The 16,097-nt window shown below is 50.9% G+C and overlaps 2 protein-coding genes across 2 annotated transcripts in view; one reads left to right on the forward strand and one right to left on the reverse strand.

Annotated features, from left to right (window-relative positions):
- Nucleotides 1-232: 232 nt before the first annotated feature.
- On the reverse strand, nt 233-11,275 carry LOC114586499 (pre-mRNA-processing factor 39-like). The gene is made up of 14 exons (XM_028710038.2): nt 11,035-11,275; nt 9,763-10,073; nt 9,428-9,553; nt 8,799-8,917; nt 8,229-8,396; nt 6,569-6,764; nt 6,156-6,263; nt 5,330-5,494; nt 4,759-4,885; nt 3,806-4,074; nt 2,658-2,842; nt 2,455-2,529; nt 1,218-1,380; nt 233-850 (listed from the first exon to the last, which is right to left on the reverse strand). The coding sequence occupies exons 1-14, from the start codon at nt 11,099-11,101 to the stop codon at nt 788-790; spliced, it is 2,142 nt and encodes a 713-aa protein (XP_028565871.2). The 5' UTR covers nt 11,102-11,275; the 3' UTR covers nt 233-787.
- Nucleotides 11,276-14,719: 3,444 nt separating this feature from the next.
- The window catches only part of MAP4K2 (mitogen-activated protein kinase kinase kinase kinase 2), a 39,358-nt gene continuing 37,980 nt past the window's right edge, over nt 14,720-16,097 (forward strand). The window contains exon 1 of the mRNA XM_077920197.1: nt 14,720-14,929. Within this exon, the coding sequence (XP_077776323.1) occupies nt 14,831-14,929 (99 nt within the window). The 5' untranslated portion in view covers nt 14,720-14,830. The remainder of the gene's footprint in view (nt 14,930-16,097) is intronic.

Here is a 16,097-nt window from a genome sequence, read left to right on the forward strand (position 1 = left end):
TTGAATAAACAGTTCTAGCCCATCTAGCTGCAGAGTTGAGTTTGAATGAGAAGACTGCAGCAATCATTGCCTGTTCCTACACTGTTAAATAAAGTAACCAGGCGAGCAGAACTTGTATTACAAGTAGAAATAAAAGAAAAGCCACAAATTTGGCTAAGCACTATGCCAACCCATACTAGAATAACCCCCTGAGCACTCCCCTCTCGCAGCAAAATGGAGGATAGTAAAGACATGGTAATGAATTCCTGTTTATGTACAGTTAACAACACATGAAATGTACAGGAGAAAAAGTTTACAAAAAAAGGAGGACTCATTTTAACAGACACCAATTCTGCCTTGTGAAGCCTGCTAAGAGAATCCTGCGGCAGACAAGACGTAGTCCTTGGTCACTCCATCATCCAAAGGGTCTCCAAGGAAGACTGTGGCAACCTCCCTTGTGTGGTAAACAACAGCAGCTCTGCATGGAATATGTGATTTCAGATCCTCCACATCTAAGAAGTGTCAACATATTCCCCTGAATCGTGGAAACACCAAAATTGTGGCTCGTAATAGGTGGTGGGGCAGCTCAGTACATACAAAACTTTTGTGGGGAGGGAGAATCAGTTTTTCAGATGGAGACAGTTAAGTTTCTCTACAGCTGCTCAGAGAGGAGGCAGCAGCAGCAGCAGCAGCAGCAGCAGCAGCTACAGGTCATGTCTGGACTTCATGTTGCTTCTATATGTGGGCCAAAAAGCTGCAGCTGCCACTCAGTCTCACGGATGCTGTGGGCATCTTCGGCCAATCAGTTTCAGGTCTGTTGGTAATACTGATTGTAGTTCCATGTGTTCTGGTACCCATAGCCACTATAGTTCTGCAAACAGAGTAGATAAAAAATGAAGCAAATAAATTTATTTCAATTTTGCCAAGCAGCTTTAAATAAATTATTTATTTTGCGGACAGCCTTCCTTCTGTCCCCCACAACAGCAAAAAGTTCCATGGAATACTTGTTCACACAGAATGCTTGGCTCAACAGGCCTAAGCTAAGCTGCCTACTCAAACTGGCCCAAATTAACTCTGTTCAACTGGGTTATGCAAACCACCTAGCTGGCTCAAATCAAAAAGCTACCTCAGTAATGTGTGTATTACCTGTCAAGCTAACTAGGAACCGGTCCCAAGAGTCTGTTTCAGCCACCTCTGCTATGTCTATATACTCATTCTAGAAGCCTCTCGCAACTCACCTGGTACCAAGTGTTATAGTTATAAGCTCCTGTTGTGCTGCTGTTGCTCACATCTGCTGCCATCAAAGGGGTGATGCCCGTTGTTGCAACCGCAAGGCTGCCGCCTCCTGCAGCTGCAGCAGCATCCTCAAGTCTCATCCTTTTTTCATCGGCCTCCTCAGCACTGCACGGAAGTTCAAAAAGGGCAGTCAGCATCCTGGAAGGGAGTGGGCATCTCTGGCTGCCCTAGAGGCCTGGCTTAGCAGTGGCAGTCAGGAATGTAATACGTGCATTAGGGGACTGGTGTTCAGCTGGTATTTCAGGACCTCATGCTGGGTCACAGCAACATAACTAACATGAATGTCTATGATGCCACAGACACCCTCCCCCCAAGATCTTAAGGTGGGAAGAAATAACCAATGGCTTTTAAGACTGTAAAGAAAGTGCGCCGACAGATGTCTCAGCCAGGAAACGTCACTAAATCCACACGTTATGAGGGAGGGGCCCAAGTCTACAGAAAACCTTGGCATGCCTAAAAAGCAGTGGGAAGAAACCTTGACCAGTTAAAAGGACAGTACAAAGCTCACACAATGGTGAGCTTCCATAAAGCCTGGGTTTTTATTTTGCAGAAGAGCAAGAAGGAAGTTTGAGGGAACAGAATGTGCAAATAAAGCTAAGTGGGGTGGGCCTGTGACAAAAACACAAATGAGATAAGATGCCCTGGTGCACAATCTCCACCCTGATCTTCAACACTGCAGGGTTTTTTGCATGACTGGGTCAGGTTGTTGGTGTGTTTTTTTAAGTTAGCCATTTTAAAAAGGAAAGAAACCCAGAATCCCTGAGTGAGGGAAAGTGTCATGCAGTGAAAACACAGTACTTCTGAACCATTTAAATCATATGAATTATCGGCACAACAGAGCTCTAGGAGAGACCAGTACTGTTATCCCCATACTGCAATTGGGGGAACCGAGGCAGAGAACTGGGATTGGCCTTAGGTCATCTTGTGAGTTCAAGACGGAGGCGAGATTGGAAGCAGGGACCTGTGCCAGACTAGCTTTCACAGTAGACATGCAGCCCAAACTTAATCCATGTTCACTTGAAAGTACATAGTACCTATTTCAACAAAAGTCCCCCTAAAGTACATGTGCAGAGGTCCGCAGCCTCAGTGAGGAAGACTGTGTTGGTCACCTCTTCCTCCTAAACAGACAACAGAGGCCAAACACAGGCCAAGGACCTCAGTGGCTGAGGAGTTCCTCACCCATTCTCCAGGAGCCTCTTCCTCATCACTTGCTGGTTCAGTAGTTTCTGATGCTCATCGTACGATGTCAGTAAGCTGCCAATGCAAAAAGGAGATGAAATATTGGGAGAGAAAAAAGCTCTGTTGGCACATGGCTGTCATGAACTGGACAGACAAAAGCCTGCAAGTCTGGCCCCCTTTCACTGTACTCCTCTCTTTGTTACCTGTTGATGCTGGACCCAAAGTCCTCAAGAAACTCCACCCTCCGCTGGGAGAATATAATCTTGGTCTCCAGAGGGAGACCGCTGGTCAGGGCTCGGTCGAAGCTACTCATGGTGTTGCCCTCATTTTGCCGGACATCAGCACTGAACTCCATTTCTAACAGATTGGCGTAGAGCTTGGCATTGTCCTGCATCAAAGGAAAATGCAGCAGAAAACATCACTCAGAAAAGTTGGGGACAATGCTTGGAAGGAAAGAATCCAGACCATCTCTGTCTTTGTGTTCAATTTCAGCACAAAGGAAAACCTGCAGCTCAAAATAAAGGGTTGGCAAAAATTGGCCAGCATTAAGTCTACCTAGGTGGCCCCAAGGGAAAAATTTGGGATCCTGTAGAAAATGCTTTTTTATTCCTCTTTTAAGACAGCCAGGATGGGCAAAAGCAAGCAGAACTGAGCTTTGCTTTGACCTTGAATTAATGTCAACTAAGGGACTGGCTCTTCTGGATAGAATCCAGAAGAGACCTGCAATTAGAAACACCACGTTTCCCCCTTGGTATCCACTCTTGAGAACAGAGCATTTTAGAGCTAGCTATCTGACCAAACTCTCACCAGCTTCCTTAAGAAATGCCTTTATTGAGCTGCGTTTCCAAGTAATGCCTACTGTAGGATGCAAGCAGCTGACCGCTGTTCAAAGGGATTGCTTTATTTCACACTTGAATGCTGCAAGGAGGAAGCTTCAGCTAGGAAGCTCCAAAACTTTGTGCATGACTGAGTGGGCTGAAACTGTTAACATTTTCAAGAAAGGTTAGATACATTCAGGGCTGATCTGCACTTCCCACCTCAAAGAGGAATAACTGCAGGAAGAGGCAGCTGTTTACACATACAGCAATGGCAGACATGTGGTAATGAGCCCCACCACACTTCTCTTGGGGGCTCTAGGAGGTGCCAGGGACCCCCAAGGAGGGTGCGCACACATGGCCATGCGCAACACTGACAACCAGCCTTCTAGAAAGCCACACTCAAATCTATCTCAAATCTCAGAAATGTTGAAATCAGAGAAGTTGAAAACTATACCAGTCCCTGACATTTGGATGCCGACCTTCAAGGTCCCCATCTCCCTACTCCCACTTAGCAAACTCCCAGTATTTTTTACCGGATCCTTCTCCAGTGCCTCCAAGAGTATCTTCCGGGCCTTGATCAGGTTCTTCTGCACTTTCAGAACCTGCCGGGCTAGTTTGACAGAATAGAAGGAAGAGACAGGCATCCCCTCGTTCTCCCGGATGGCTTCCATCAGGAGGGCCTCCGCCGCTTCCATGTTCCCCAGCCGGCGCTCCAGGCTCACCCGCCGCAAACGCACCATGGCCAGCCCAGGCACACAGTCCTCAAAAGACTTCAAGATGCGCCGGGCTTCTTCCACCTCTCCTGTATGGGGGGAGGGGGGCAGAGTGAAAACATCTGCATTTGCTGTGCTGAGAGCTTAGAAGAGCAGAGTTCAAATTATTATCCTCCAAGAATCCATGACAACTTCAGCAAGGACAACAAGCAGGTATCCTCCTGGCCATTTGGAGATCTTCCCCATTGCCCTGGCCCCTCTTGGCCCAGTTCCCCTGGAGTTGAAGGGAGCGAACTGTGTGCCATTCACTCCCCCACCCCTGCCTATGTCAGCTGCCTCTGGGAATCTTAACAAACATCCTAAAATGGGTTGCATCCAAAGCAGTGTCTCACCAGCACAAAGATTTCCGCTTGTGCAACGGGACTTCTCCCCACACCCCTTCCTTCTGTTCTAGGGGTTCCCCCAACTGCCTAGAGCAGATTTTAAGGGGCACATGTGTGGGAGGAGTCCTGTTGTGCAAGCGGAAATGTTTACACTTACAATGTCTCTTTCATGGCACACCATCTGGACATTGACAAAAAAAGTTAACATTTCAATGAATCAGTTCAGTAGAAATGTCTGGCTGGCGAAGAATTCTGTGAACCCTGAAAGGAAACCCCTGGCCTAGGCAGCTTATGGCTGATCAACAGAAGATTTTAGCAGCATGGGACGAGCAGCTCCTTGGGCTAGAAAACTGAGGGGGCTGGCAAGGCAGTGCCCCTTATTCTCCTCACCTTGTTTCTCCTCAAAGGCTGCCCAGAGGAGGTGGATGTTGGGCTTCCGAGGGAGGTGGTAGCAGCAAGCCCGCTGGAAGACGTTCCTGGCCCCAGCTACACTGTGGTTCTCAAGGTACCTTGTGTACTGGATGGAGGGGAAAAGGGAATAGAAGAAGCAGAGGGTGGTATGAAAATCAGCTTGGATGCACACCTGCAATGGCAGCTCTGGTCAGAAGGAGCTTAACCCAAAGAGATCATGTTCTGTCACTGTGTTTCTGAAAAGCCAGTACTAATTTTTTGCCCCATCATGGCAAAGCTGCTACTGTTGATTGCCTCCTCCTCCTGTAATCTGGGCAGACGCCAATGTTTTATCCATCTAACTAGAGCCCACCATGGGGACACCCGCAGCGAGACGAAATGCACTTTCTGGAGGAGGAGGCCTAACGAAACAAGAGGCTGTTCATAAAGGGAGGAGTTTAAACCACAGCCTCTGGGACTGCCTGAAGGGCAGAGGAGGAGCCGCTCCCCTCCTCTGCATGGGGCAGTCCGGGGGCATTCAGGGGAGGAAGCACATCTTGCCAACACACACCTTGATCCAGAACTCCTCATACAGGGCGCAGGCAATGACACAGCGCTCGAAGAGCACAATGGTGCGCTCATGCGAGCCGCTGGCAATCTCAAAGTCCAGGTAGTCCCGCCAGTTCCGCAGCTGGGCTCTCTCCAACGGCTTTACGTGGAAGTAGGGCCTCTTGATCTAAAACAAAAGGAGGGGAGCGGGAAGGAGCTCAACCAGAGAGGCAAAAGGAAAGCAGGGAGATAAATTCCCCAATCCTACTGGGGCTGAGGTCCAGAGAGAGGGGGACCTCGCACACTTTTTCTGGCTGACCCAAGATAGGCAAGAATGGAGAGCACTGGCATTGGTGCACGTCAGACCTTCAGCCTCAAAGTAAAAGCTCTATGTCACACTGGCAGGGCACAGGATCCATCCCCCAGCTCCACCATTTGCAGCCTATTTGGCAATTCAGGCCTACAGAAGTACTCAGCCATCCGTCACCCCTTCTGGCTTTGCATGAGCCCTGGACAACATATCCAAGCATAAACCTCACAGGGCAGGGGGAGGAGCTTCACAGTGTCTGGCTGCCAAGCAAGTGAACCCCAAGCTAACAGGAGAGAGGCCCAAGGAGGCAGCACAGGCAGGCCTGGCTTTTGAAGCTTCTCAGACTCATTCCGTAGCCTTAAAGGCAAGAAGCCAAGTTGCTTGTATTTTTAGAAGCAGGGAAGAACTGAACAGAGATGCTTCTCTCACATACCACATAACCACAGCAGAGAGACTGACAGCTGCTAGCCAGGTTCTTAGAAAAAGTTAAAGCCCTAGATAGAAAGCACTGACCAAACAGCGGCTCAGCTATACAAACCCCTTCTTCAAAATTCCAGCGCTTGCTGACTTCGCTCTCATTCTGGGTGTAGATATGCTGGCGAATAGAAATCACGAGCTCCCGGATCCTGTCCTGGTCCAGAGGTCCCTGAAATCCAAGAGCACAGCTCAGCCACTGGTCGCGCAAGGCATGGAAGCACTCAAGAAAGAGCCTTAAGAGAGCCTAAATGCACACGGAAAGCTCACGAACAAGCTGCGAGACGTGAACCACAGCAGCCATTTTGTTCCCAGCACCAGACACTTAAATGGTATACTGCCTCTAAGGATGGAAGCTCTCTTTCTACCCACTCTTTCTCTTTCATTGTGGAATAGTGTAATCAGTGTGCAGAGCCCAGGAAGCCCCCCCCCCCAAGTACCAGAGAAAGCAGAGCAGCCAGCCACACTGGTACCCACCAGCACTTGGCTCCCTTCCACCATCTCCTGCTTGGCTTCTGTCTTCAGTGGGACGTCCTCTCCAGGCGGAGCCTCCTCGGCCTCCATTTCGGTGGCCTTGGCCACTGTCTCGGAGGCCATCTTCGACTGCAGCCACAGCAGCTCCTCTGTGGAGAGAATCTCTCTGGGGGGATGGCTGGTCACGTGCTCCTTGAACCTGTGTTAAGGGAAGAGAAAGACAATCCTGTTCTTTGAGAGAAAGGTGGGGCAGGCAAGGCAGGATGTCCACTGCCTTGAGAGAAGGGGGAGTTTGGATGCTGCAGAGAACTGGGGAGGGGACAGTGGTCTGGTACTGTGCCAACAACAGAATGGTGCCCCACAGCAGCTAATAATACTAAGCACCGATTCAAGACCTTAAGTTGTTGACACCATAGATGTTATCTCAGTAAAACCTTTACCACAAGACTGTAAGGGAAGTCAGCACGATCGTACCCCTAAGGCAGAGTTGGAAGGGGGAAGAGTGGGGAAGGGCAACGGAACAACATACCTAAGCCCATCACATGAATTACATTTTCAATATTTATTTATAGCACCAGCAGGAAACTTCCCTTACAAAATATCAGAGATATCCAATCACATCCACAAATATCTAGTCTCTAAAGGACAGTCACGTCTGCAAGTCTTTTCACAACCTTTAACTGAATTTTGGGTGCACCCACCGCAGATAACACCACTTTATAAGCCAGCACCTTCACAGCTTTGCTCAGGAAAAAACAGAGCCTGCAGATCATTCTCTCAGGTGTTCCTGGCTGAGGGACTTCCTTATTCCCACCATCTCGGTTACATGAGCTCTCTCGGGAGATGGGACCTGGGAGGCAGGGAGTGTCTGGGTGGCCTCTTGCCCTCCACTCCATCCCCTAATCTGTATTATGGGTATGTTTTGGCAGTGCCAGCTGTGCATGTGGAAGACACACTCAGCCAATGAAGCTAAATGGGTGTGGCCACTGAGAAATCATTTCGTGGCACAACACAGCCTACCTCACAGGGCTACTGTGAACATAGAGAATGCCATGTTGCATAGCGATTCCTAAGGTGCTTTCCGATTCCATGACTTCAAATGCTGATAAAAGTTTGAAATACATCCATCTTGACGGACAGGTTGAGTTGTGCAAACTGTGAAGTGCCCACTTGGTGCAGTGGAGAGGGCTGGTACCAAGAGCGGTGAAAACCTGATTCAAATTCCTCAAAAGCCTCACAGGGTGACCTGGAGCCAGCCGCTCTCTCCCACGGCCTAGCCTACCTCATAGGGTTGTTCTGAGGATAACAATGGGCAGAGGAGCAGGGGAGAGAGAACCATGTCTGCTACTCTCAGCAAATTGAAAGGAAGAAGGACAAAAGTATAAATCAAGGATGACTGTATCAACAGCAAAACACGGACAGGGTTCCTTCTTTGGAATTTCCCTCCTTGGGGAGTTATGCAGGTGGGGTACATCGCTACATCCAGGACTCCCCATCCTGAAGTGCTGCAGCTGCCCCTGCCTCATGTGGGCATGTTTAGCCACTTTCCTTCTCACACAAGCCAACACCTCACTTGGGAGCCTGAAGCTCTGACACTCACATCGCAGCTCTTGAACAAAGTGTGGAAGCCGCCCCCCCCCCGGTAGCCCCCCGCAAGACTTACTTTTCCCAGTGGTGGCTGTACAGCTGGGTGGGGGTGGCCAGCACTCGATCATAGATGGCGGTGATGGCCTTCAGGTCCCCTTGCTCCCTCTGCCACTCCACGTACATCTCCCAAAGTTTGTCCGAACGGAAATCCACCCCTGCGGCCGCCACTGCCGACTCAAAGGTGCTGCGAGGACCAGAGCACAGGCACAGGCAGATGTGATCAGTATTTGCAAATAGGAGCCAGGGCAGAATATCGCAGAGTTGTCCTCTAGGAAACTCCATTCCACCCCACCCGTGTTCTACTTTTCCAGCTGACAGAATATCATGAGTACCTTGCCTGCTCAGTTATGCTGGCCCTGGAGGTGCTCCTGGAACTCGTGGTAAGGAGGCAAGGACACAATTTGTTTGGCCAGTAAGATCTGGAGACCTGCTTGCTATGTATTTCTCAATATTGCACAAAAGGGGCCATGGCACTCAGCATCCTGAGTCTTGTAGGGAGAATCAGGCTTCCAAATTATCACTTCTCTCTCACTTTCACACATAGGGTTACAATAGGAAGTCCCTTCCTCCCTCTGACATGACCTACCCGCAGATTTTCTGAGCTGAATCTGGAAGGTTCATATCCAAGCTGGACTGCAGAAAGGAGATGTAATGGATCCACAGGTCCATGCTGAGGGGAATGGACTGCAGGCCTCGCTGGAAAACCTGGGGAGCAGCAGCAGTAGCAGAGAAATGATTTGTAAATACTTATTCATTTGTAGAGAACTGGGGGAGGAGAGGCCAGGAAGAGTTTTTATTCCCTCCTCCCCATCAACCCCTTGCCTTCAATCCTTCACCCTTAAGATCTTGGATTCCCTCCTTTCCTCTTAAGCACTAGGGGCTGACAAAACCAGGCACAACAATGTTGAGGTAGGAGCTTTTGTCCTTCTGGAGAGATTGAATGCAAAGCTTAACTCATCCCTGCAGAGTCCACCTACCCCAATTGAAGCTAAGAAGACACCCGACACACAGGCTTTATGCCTTATCCTGTTGCGCGAGGTGGCTTGGCTCACTTGCAGGAGATACCTGGAGCCTGCCTACTCTGCAGCACCCTTAAGGAGCGTGCAGCTCCCCCATGTCTGGGTTGCGGTGGTCTGAACCAGGGACACACACACACACACACAAGGAACAGAAGGGAGGAGCAGAGTTGCGGAATCCCCTCCGGCCCCTCCTCACCTCCTCAGTCTCCTTGATGAAGTCAAAGCGCCGCTCCATGTCTGCATATTTCTTCCAGTAGCCGTAGCAATAAGGGTACCGCAGGAAGAAGCTGTCAAAGGCTTTGCGGGCTGCATAGATGTGATTCTGCCCAAGTGGGAAAGAGGAAAGAGGTGAAGCTAGGCACACAAAACACAGCAGGCTACTGTAAATGTGAAGGAAAAGGAGGCACCTGCCTTATTAAAGCTGTTATCTTTCATCGGGTAAGCCTCACTCCAATTAGGGACAATTAACTTGCACTTCAACAGTTAACCACACAATTCAATCCAAGCTTGCAGGTGGAGCCCTCAGCTTACCTCTTGCTCTACATACTGCAGCAGCTCAGTCCATGCAGTGAAGTCGAGAGGGTTCTCTTGTGCCGCTCTCCAGTACCGCTCAAACTCCAGCGGATATGTGATGGAGAGCTCTTCCATGGGGGGGTTGATTGCCATGTGCATGACCACGTCGGGAGCAGAGGGCTGAGGGGCTTCCTCCTTGGCAGGCTCAGGTCGCAGGGCCAGAGCAGTGGATTCTACACTGACCCCGTTGCACTCTTGCGCTGGCGTTGCCTCATCTGGGTTTGGGGCTCCATTACTCGCTGGCTTAGGAAGCACATCTTGGTCAGGACCTATTGGATTTAGGAACAACAAAAGGTAATGAGAATTCTTCCAGTTCTCTCTGAAACCTAGTTCTGTCGCCCCTCGCTTAACAAGGGCTAACTGTGCTGTTCTGAAGATGGGCCATGGCAAGGGCAAGGAATGCCCCAACCACCCTGGCATTTCCTGGCTAAGCAACAAACCTCCTGCCTTGATTCTGCAAGCAGCACTTTGCTCTCTCTGCTGTGCACATTAATTCTCTCTCCCTGCCAAATATTTTCAACAAATGCATATATGAATGGAAAATGCATTCTCCAATAGCCACTCCAACAGTTCCCTTTTGGACTTTTCTTCACTCAGGCTTGAAAATGAACAATTTTGCCTGTGGTAAGTCACCTCTAACCAAGAGACAGGGAAAGGCTTTTCTACTCAGGGGAGAATCCAGAGCAGGGCTCCCCAGGCTCAGTCCTGAAGATAAAGAAGGTCGTTGGGTAGGTGGGCCACCAAAACATTCAAGAGCCACTGCCTGCTAGTAGCGGACAATTCTAGGACAGACAGACCAAAAGTCTCACTTGGCAGACGGCAGCTGGACATCTTCTAGAAAGCAAATTGGGCTCCATTATTACATTCCTCCCCTAAAAGGATCTCATGTATCTCTCTATGCCCACGTGCGGTGGCTGCCAGGTCCACTCTCGCATGTCAGCCAGGAACGAAACCTCCATGGACAGAGGCAGTGTACCTGCGACGGGCAGCACACGCCATGTCGTGCATAGTGAACTTCCCAGGGGGAAACCGGAGTGTCCTCCGTTGGAAACTGAGCGCTAGAGTAGAGAGGCACTTGGGGACAAAGGACTTTGTGCGCGTGCTGGGTTTGGGTTTCTAGTACGTAGTCTCGACCCCCTCTCCGTCCACGCTTAGGAGCCCCGCCCTCCGCACCCCCGGCCGTGACCAACGGACACCTCTCCGACCCGCCCCCCTCCGGCCTCTTCTCACCAGCCTCGGCCCCCGGGAGCCCCTCCCCGCCGGGACTGGCAGGAGCCTCGGGCCCTTCCGCCGCCATCCTCCTCGCGGCCGCCGAACCGAGCGCCTATGCCTGGGGCCTCCCCGGTGCCCGTCGTCGCCGCTCCCGCTAGCCCGTACTGCGTCTGCGCCGCCGAAGGACCCGGATGAGATGGGCGCCTGGCGCGGCCTATGAATTGCTGAGGAGCCTTGAAAGGAGAGCCAGGGCAACCATAGAGAAAGCAGTTCAGAGAGAGGAGGAGGAGGCGGTTCCAAGGGCTAACCATAGAGGAGGAAAGTGGAGGAAGGACCGCAAGCGCTTCTCCCATAGATTTGTAGTTGTAGACTAGCATAGGTGGTTTGATGTGCGGGTTTACTTCGGTCGCTATTTCCCCCCTCGCTTCCTCCCGCCCCGCCTGATGGAACTGAGAGCTGCAGATGGAGCACGAGAGAAAAGAAACAGAACTGCAGCAGCATCGTCGTAGCTTGGGCTTTGTTTTGCGCGGAAAGTGGTTGCTGCTTGTAGTTATTTAATTGCAGGGTTTCATCAGCCGGTGTCTTGAGCAGCAACCTCTGGAAACCAAGGGCTAAAAACAGGCGCTGCTCTCCAAAATTATCTGGCCCCTCTTAACTTCGTATTTCAGTGGCGTTTTGCAGTCACACCCTGTTGAACGAACCCAAACCTTGCCTGTATTTTTTGATTGGCCCATGCCAAGGTTATTCTTTACTGTCGCACAGCTAAGACAAGTTTTGTAAGTTTCTCTCTCTCTCTCTCTCTTTGCACGTAGTTGTTCCATCTCTTTCGCAGGTAGCGGTAAATTATCCTAAATGCACACTTGATATTGGATAGTTAGTTGAAAGGAAAGTGTATTTTTAAAAAAGCAGAAAAACTTCCCCTCCTCAGTTTCATCAGTATCACTAGTATTTTAAAAAAAAATATTAAATTGCGTTTTGCCCCGATCTTCATTTTTCTGATAATTGAATTGTTATTGTTCCTGCTGCTTTTACTTGTTGGTGGTTTGTTTTTTACGTCTCTACGCAGCTTTGAATGCTATTTTCGTACTAAATTGTCATATACTGTACTGTACTGGTTTTTCTTTTTAGAAAAAGAAATGGCTCGATCTCTAGAGCTTCTCAACTCTGTCCTACCTGACACTGCCATCTTCTGGCTATTTCGTGATACTGCCCCACAGTAGCCACTTCCTGCTCACAGCCAATTTTGGACTTTTAAACCAGACAGGCAGAAACCCAACAGATCTAGTTTTCTATGCCCAACGCTGTATGAAGACTGCAGCAGGTCGTTGCTGGGGCATTTTCTGCCTCTCAGCATCTAAGCAAAGCTAAATGCAAGCCTTGTCTTACCAAAAACATCCTCCAATTTATAATCGGCCAAATAACCACAGTTAACTGGCATGGGTGCACTTTGGTAATATGACGCTTTGAGGTCAAAATTTGCCCTCCCTCCCATTTCTTATTTTCACATTACCAGAGCAGAAATAACTCTAGCCAGAGGCAGATTTACAGCAGTGCGACCGGTTTCCCCACAATGGAGGCTGAGCCAAAGGGGGTGCCACAGGACGTCACAACTACCACAGAACGGAAGGCGAGAGGGTGTGTGTGTGTGAATTTTGGCCTTGCCCAGGGTGCCGCTGAAATTTGAAAGACCAAACTCTGTCCCTGCTCTGGCCTCTTGTGTGTGCTTCCATAAGAAAGCCCAGGGCTGGCACAGCAGCCACCCATGCAGGTGGATCTAGTCCATGGGTAGGCAAACTAAGACCCGGGGCCTGGATCCAGCCCAATCGCCTTCCAAATCTGACCCGCGGATGGTCCGGGAATCAGCGTGTTTTTACATGAGTAGAATGTGTCCTTTTATTTAAAATACATCTCTGGGTTATTTGTGAGGCCTGCCTGGTGTTTTTACATGAGTAGAATTTGTGCTTTTATTTAAAATGCATCTCTGGGTTATTTGTGGAGCATAGGAATTCGTTCTTTTTTTTAATTTTCAAAATATAGTCTGGCTCCCCACAAGGTCTGAAGGACAGTGGACTGGCCCCCTGCTGAAAAAGTATGCTGACCCCTGATCTAGTTGCAAACCCCTGCTACCATCCTGATCTTTGATGTGGGGGGCAACCCTGCCCAGAACAGGCTGAGTTCCCAGTTTGTCAGAAGAGCTGCAGATGGAAAGTGCTTGCTTGGAAGAGGACGCTTCTTCCCACATGCACCACAAAGAGATCTGAGTCTGTGGGCTGGCATCTTCACCATATAGAGCAGACCATGAGGAGGAGTCCATCTGTCACTGCTTCTGGAGGAAAGAGCCTGGAGTCTGGGCGGTCTGTGTCATCAACTGCCAGGGGCAAGAAAGGCGTGCCATAAACGCCTTTGCATAGCTCCCCTATGCCAGGAGCTGGCACCAGGCCTCTGAACACCCCTATTTTACAAAAAGAATGGTCCAGTGCATAAAGAAACCTGTACAGCTGGACTTGCTAGAGTGACCCCTGAATCCTTCCACTATGTGTTTGCCCTGAGCAGGGCTGGGCGATATCTGGTTTTCAACATTTCCATATATCACCAGCTAAATATAGATCACAATGTCTGAAATAAGAACAGAGTTGTGCAGAGGCATTGCCTGGCTTCATGTTTTCCCTCACGTTGTGATTTTTGCATAGCACACACTCCATGATTTGCAATATATTACCAGGTCAAAAATTATGAAACTGATATGACAATATGGATTTCAAATGGGTTTTGGATGATATATCAATATATACCTATATCACCAAGCCCTAGTCCCCAGCACCGCGGGGAAATTCAGTGTTCTCATTACAATGCAGGAGAACAGAACATGGGGGGAGACTTTGGGGTTTGTGATAGAAGCTTGATGAAGTTGCCAACCTTGAGTGCAGTGGCAGTGAGAAAGGCAGACTCCATGCAAGGGATTATTAGGAAAGGAATTGAAAATAAAATTCTGGGGATCATAATGCCCTTATACAGATCTATGGTTCAGCTGCGTTTCAAATACTGCGCACGGTCACCTCACTTCAAAAAAGGAAATTGTAGTGTTGCAAAATGTTCAGAACCCAAACGATCAAAGGGGTGCAGCACCTGCCCTATGAGGAAAGGTTGCAGCATTTGACACCTTTTGGTTTAGAGGAAAGGCGGTAACATGATAAGAGGTTTATAAAATTATGCTTGCTTCGTTTTTCCTGTCAAAACTATTTTAATTCATATGCAAATGAATGATGATTTCCCTGATGGATTGATTAAGCAGTCATAATTCATATGATCAGCTGGGAAAGATTTCCTTAAACAGGTGCCTGCAGCCGGAGAGGCTGCGCTGGGGCCCCGAAGGTCTATGTGCGCGCGGGTGTGTATTTATATAGTATAGCCTTTGCCAACGTGGCGCCCTTCAGAGGCTTCGGACTCCCACCAGCAGCACCCTGTTGGCGAAGAGTGGTCTACAGTTTTGTTTTGCTGAGGAGCAAGACCTCCGGGTGGCGCTCTGCACATGCCCAGAGACGCCCGAGTCCGGGAGCGAGGGCGCCCCCTTGCCGCGACTCTGGGAAACGTCGTCGCTGGAGAAGCGGGCGGCGCCTCCTTCCTGCCCTCCCCAGAGGCCGCTTCTCCGCCCCGCCCCGAAGGCGGCGCCTTCTCCTCCTCCTCCTCCTCCTCCTCCTCCTCCTCCTCCTCCGCTGCCGCCCGGGCAGCTCCTGCTCCCGCTGCTGCTGCTGCTGCTGCTGTTCCGCGCCGGCCCTGGCTCGGGCTCTGGCGGCCGGGCAGGGAGGGCGGGAGGATGAGCGGCGCCTTGCGCGACGTCTCCTTGCAGGACCCGCGCCGGCGCTACGAGCTGGTCCAGCGCATCGGCTCCGGCACCTACGGCGATGTCTACAAGGTGCGCCAGGCGGGGAAGGGGGGAGGGGGGAACCGGACGCCTGGGTTCCTTGGGAGGGAGAAAGCGCGGAGGGGTGTGCGGGGCCCCAGGCGGGGGGAGGCACCGGGACGCCTGGGTCGTCCTCCTTCTCTCCCTGAGGGGGAGACTCCACCCCCAGCGTCAGGGACTTCTGGCCCGGGTGGGGGCCGCGGGACCCGGACGCCTGGGTTCCTGTCTGGGTGTCCCCCTCCAAGCCCCCGAAAGCGGTGAGCCCTTTTAAGGGGAGACTCGGCGTGCGGGGTTGACTTGGGGGGGGGGGGTGGAGTGTCCGGTGTTTATGTCAGGTTCGTGGGTCGGAAGCCTGTAGGTGCGTCTTGGGTAGGATGTCAGCGAGGGGGGCGCTCCTTGTTGGGACGCCCCCCTTCCTTTGGAGCTCCTGCTGCACCTCCACCACCATCCTCAAACCCCCCCCCCTTTGGCCGTTGAGGGACCCTGGCCTGACTGGACTGCCACCCAGCTGATGGCCTTGGGGTCCCAGAGGACCAAGCGGGCTGCTATTGGCTGGCAGGGAGGGTGGCAAGATCAAGACAGAGAGATCAAGCTGGGTGCTCTTGGAGTAGAGAGTGAGCCTACCTTCCAAGGATGCTGTTGTTCGCTGGAGACACAGTCCCCTTCTAGATGCCGGATCACCCAGTTCACCCCCCAAGTCAGAGGGTGATCTAAGGACAGGGAGCGGGAGCAACCCTTTTTGTGTCCTGGGAGTTTTGGTGGCTCTTGTTGAGTGAGGCCCATCCAGGCCGGGTGTCTGTCCTCCTGCGTCTTTTGCACAGCACCCTCCAGGCAGGAGAGTGGGAGCTGGGCGCCTCCTTCCACCTAGTAGAATATTTCTTCCGCTGCACATAATTGAGCGATGGGATTTCCCCCCATCACCACTTCTGTGAGCTTTAAAAGGAAGGGACTTGGCCTAATCAGTGCTGATGGCAGAGGCACGTGCCTGGCGCTGGCTGCTGCTCAGGATTGGTGCTGCCCTGGCAGGAGATGGTTTGCTTGTTCCACTTCCCAGAGGGAGTTGGGATGCTGGATTTGAGGGGCCCCCTTCGGTCTGATCCAGCACCCAGGCTTTTACTCCCTGCATATCATCTGACTGTAAGCATTTCTTTGCACTCTGTACCCCTCCCATTTACACAAT

This window comes from Podarcis muralis, chromosome 16 (assembly GCF_964188315.1).
Source record: "Podarcis muralis chromosome 16, rPodMur119.hap1.1, whole genome shotgun sequence".
NCBI classification, from domain to species: Eukaryota; Metazoa; Chordata; class Lepidosauria; order Squamata; family Lacertidae; genus Podarcis; species Podarcis muralis.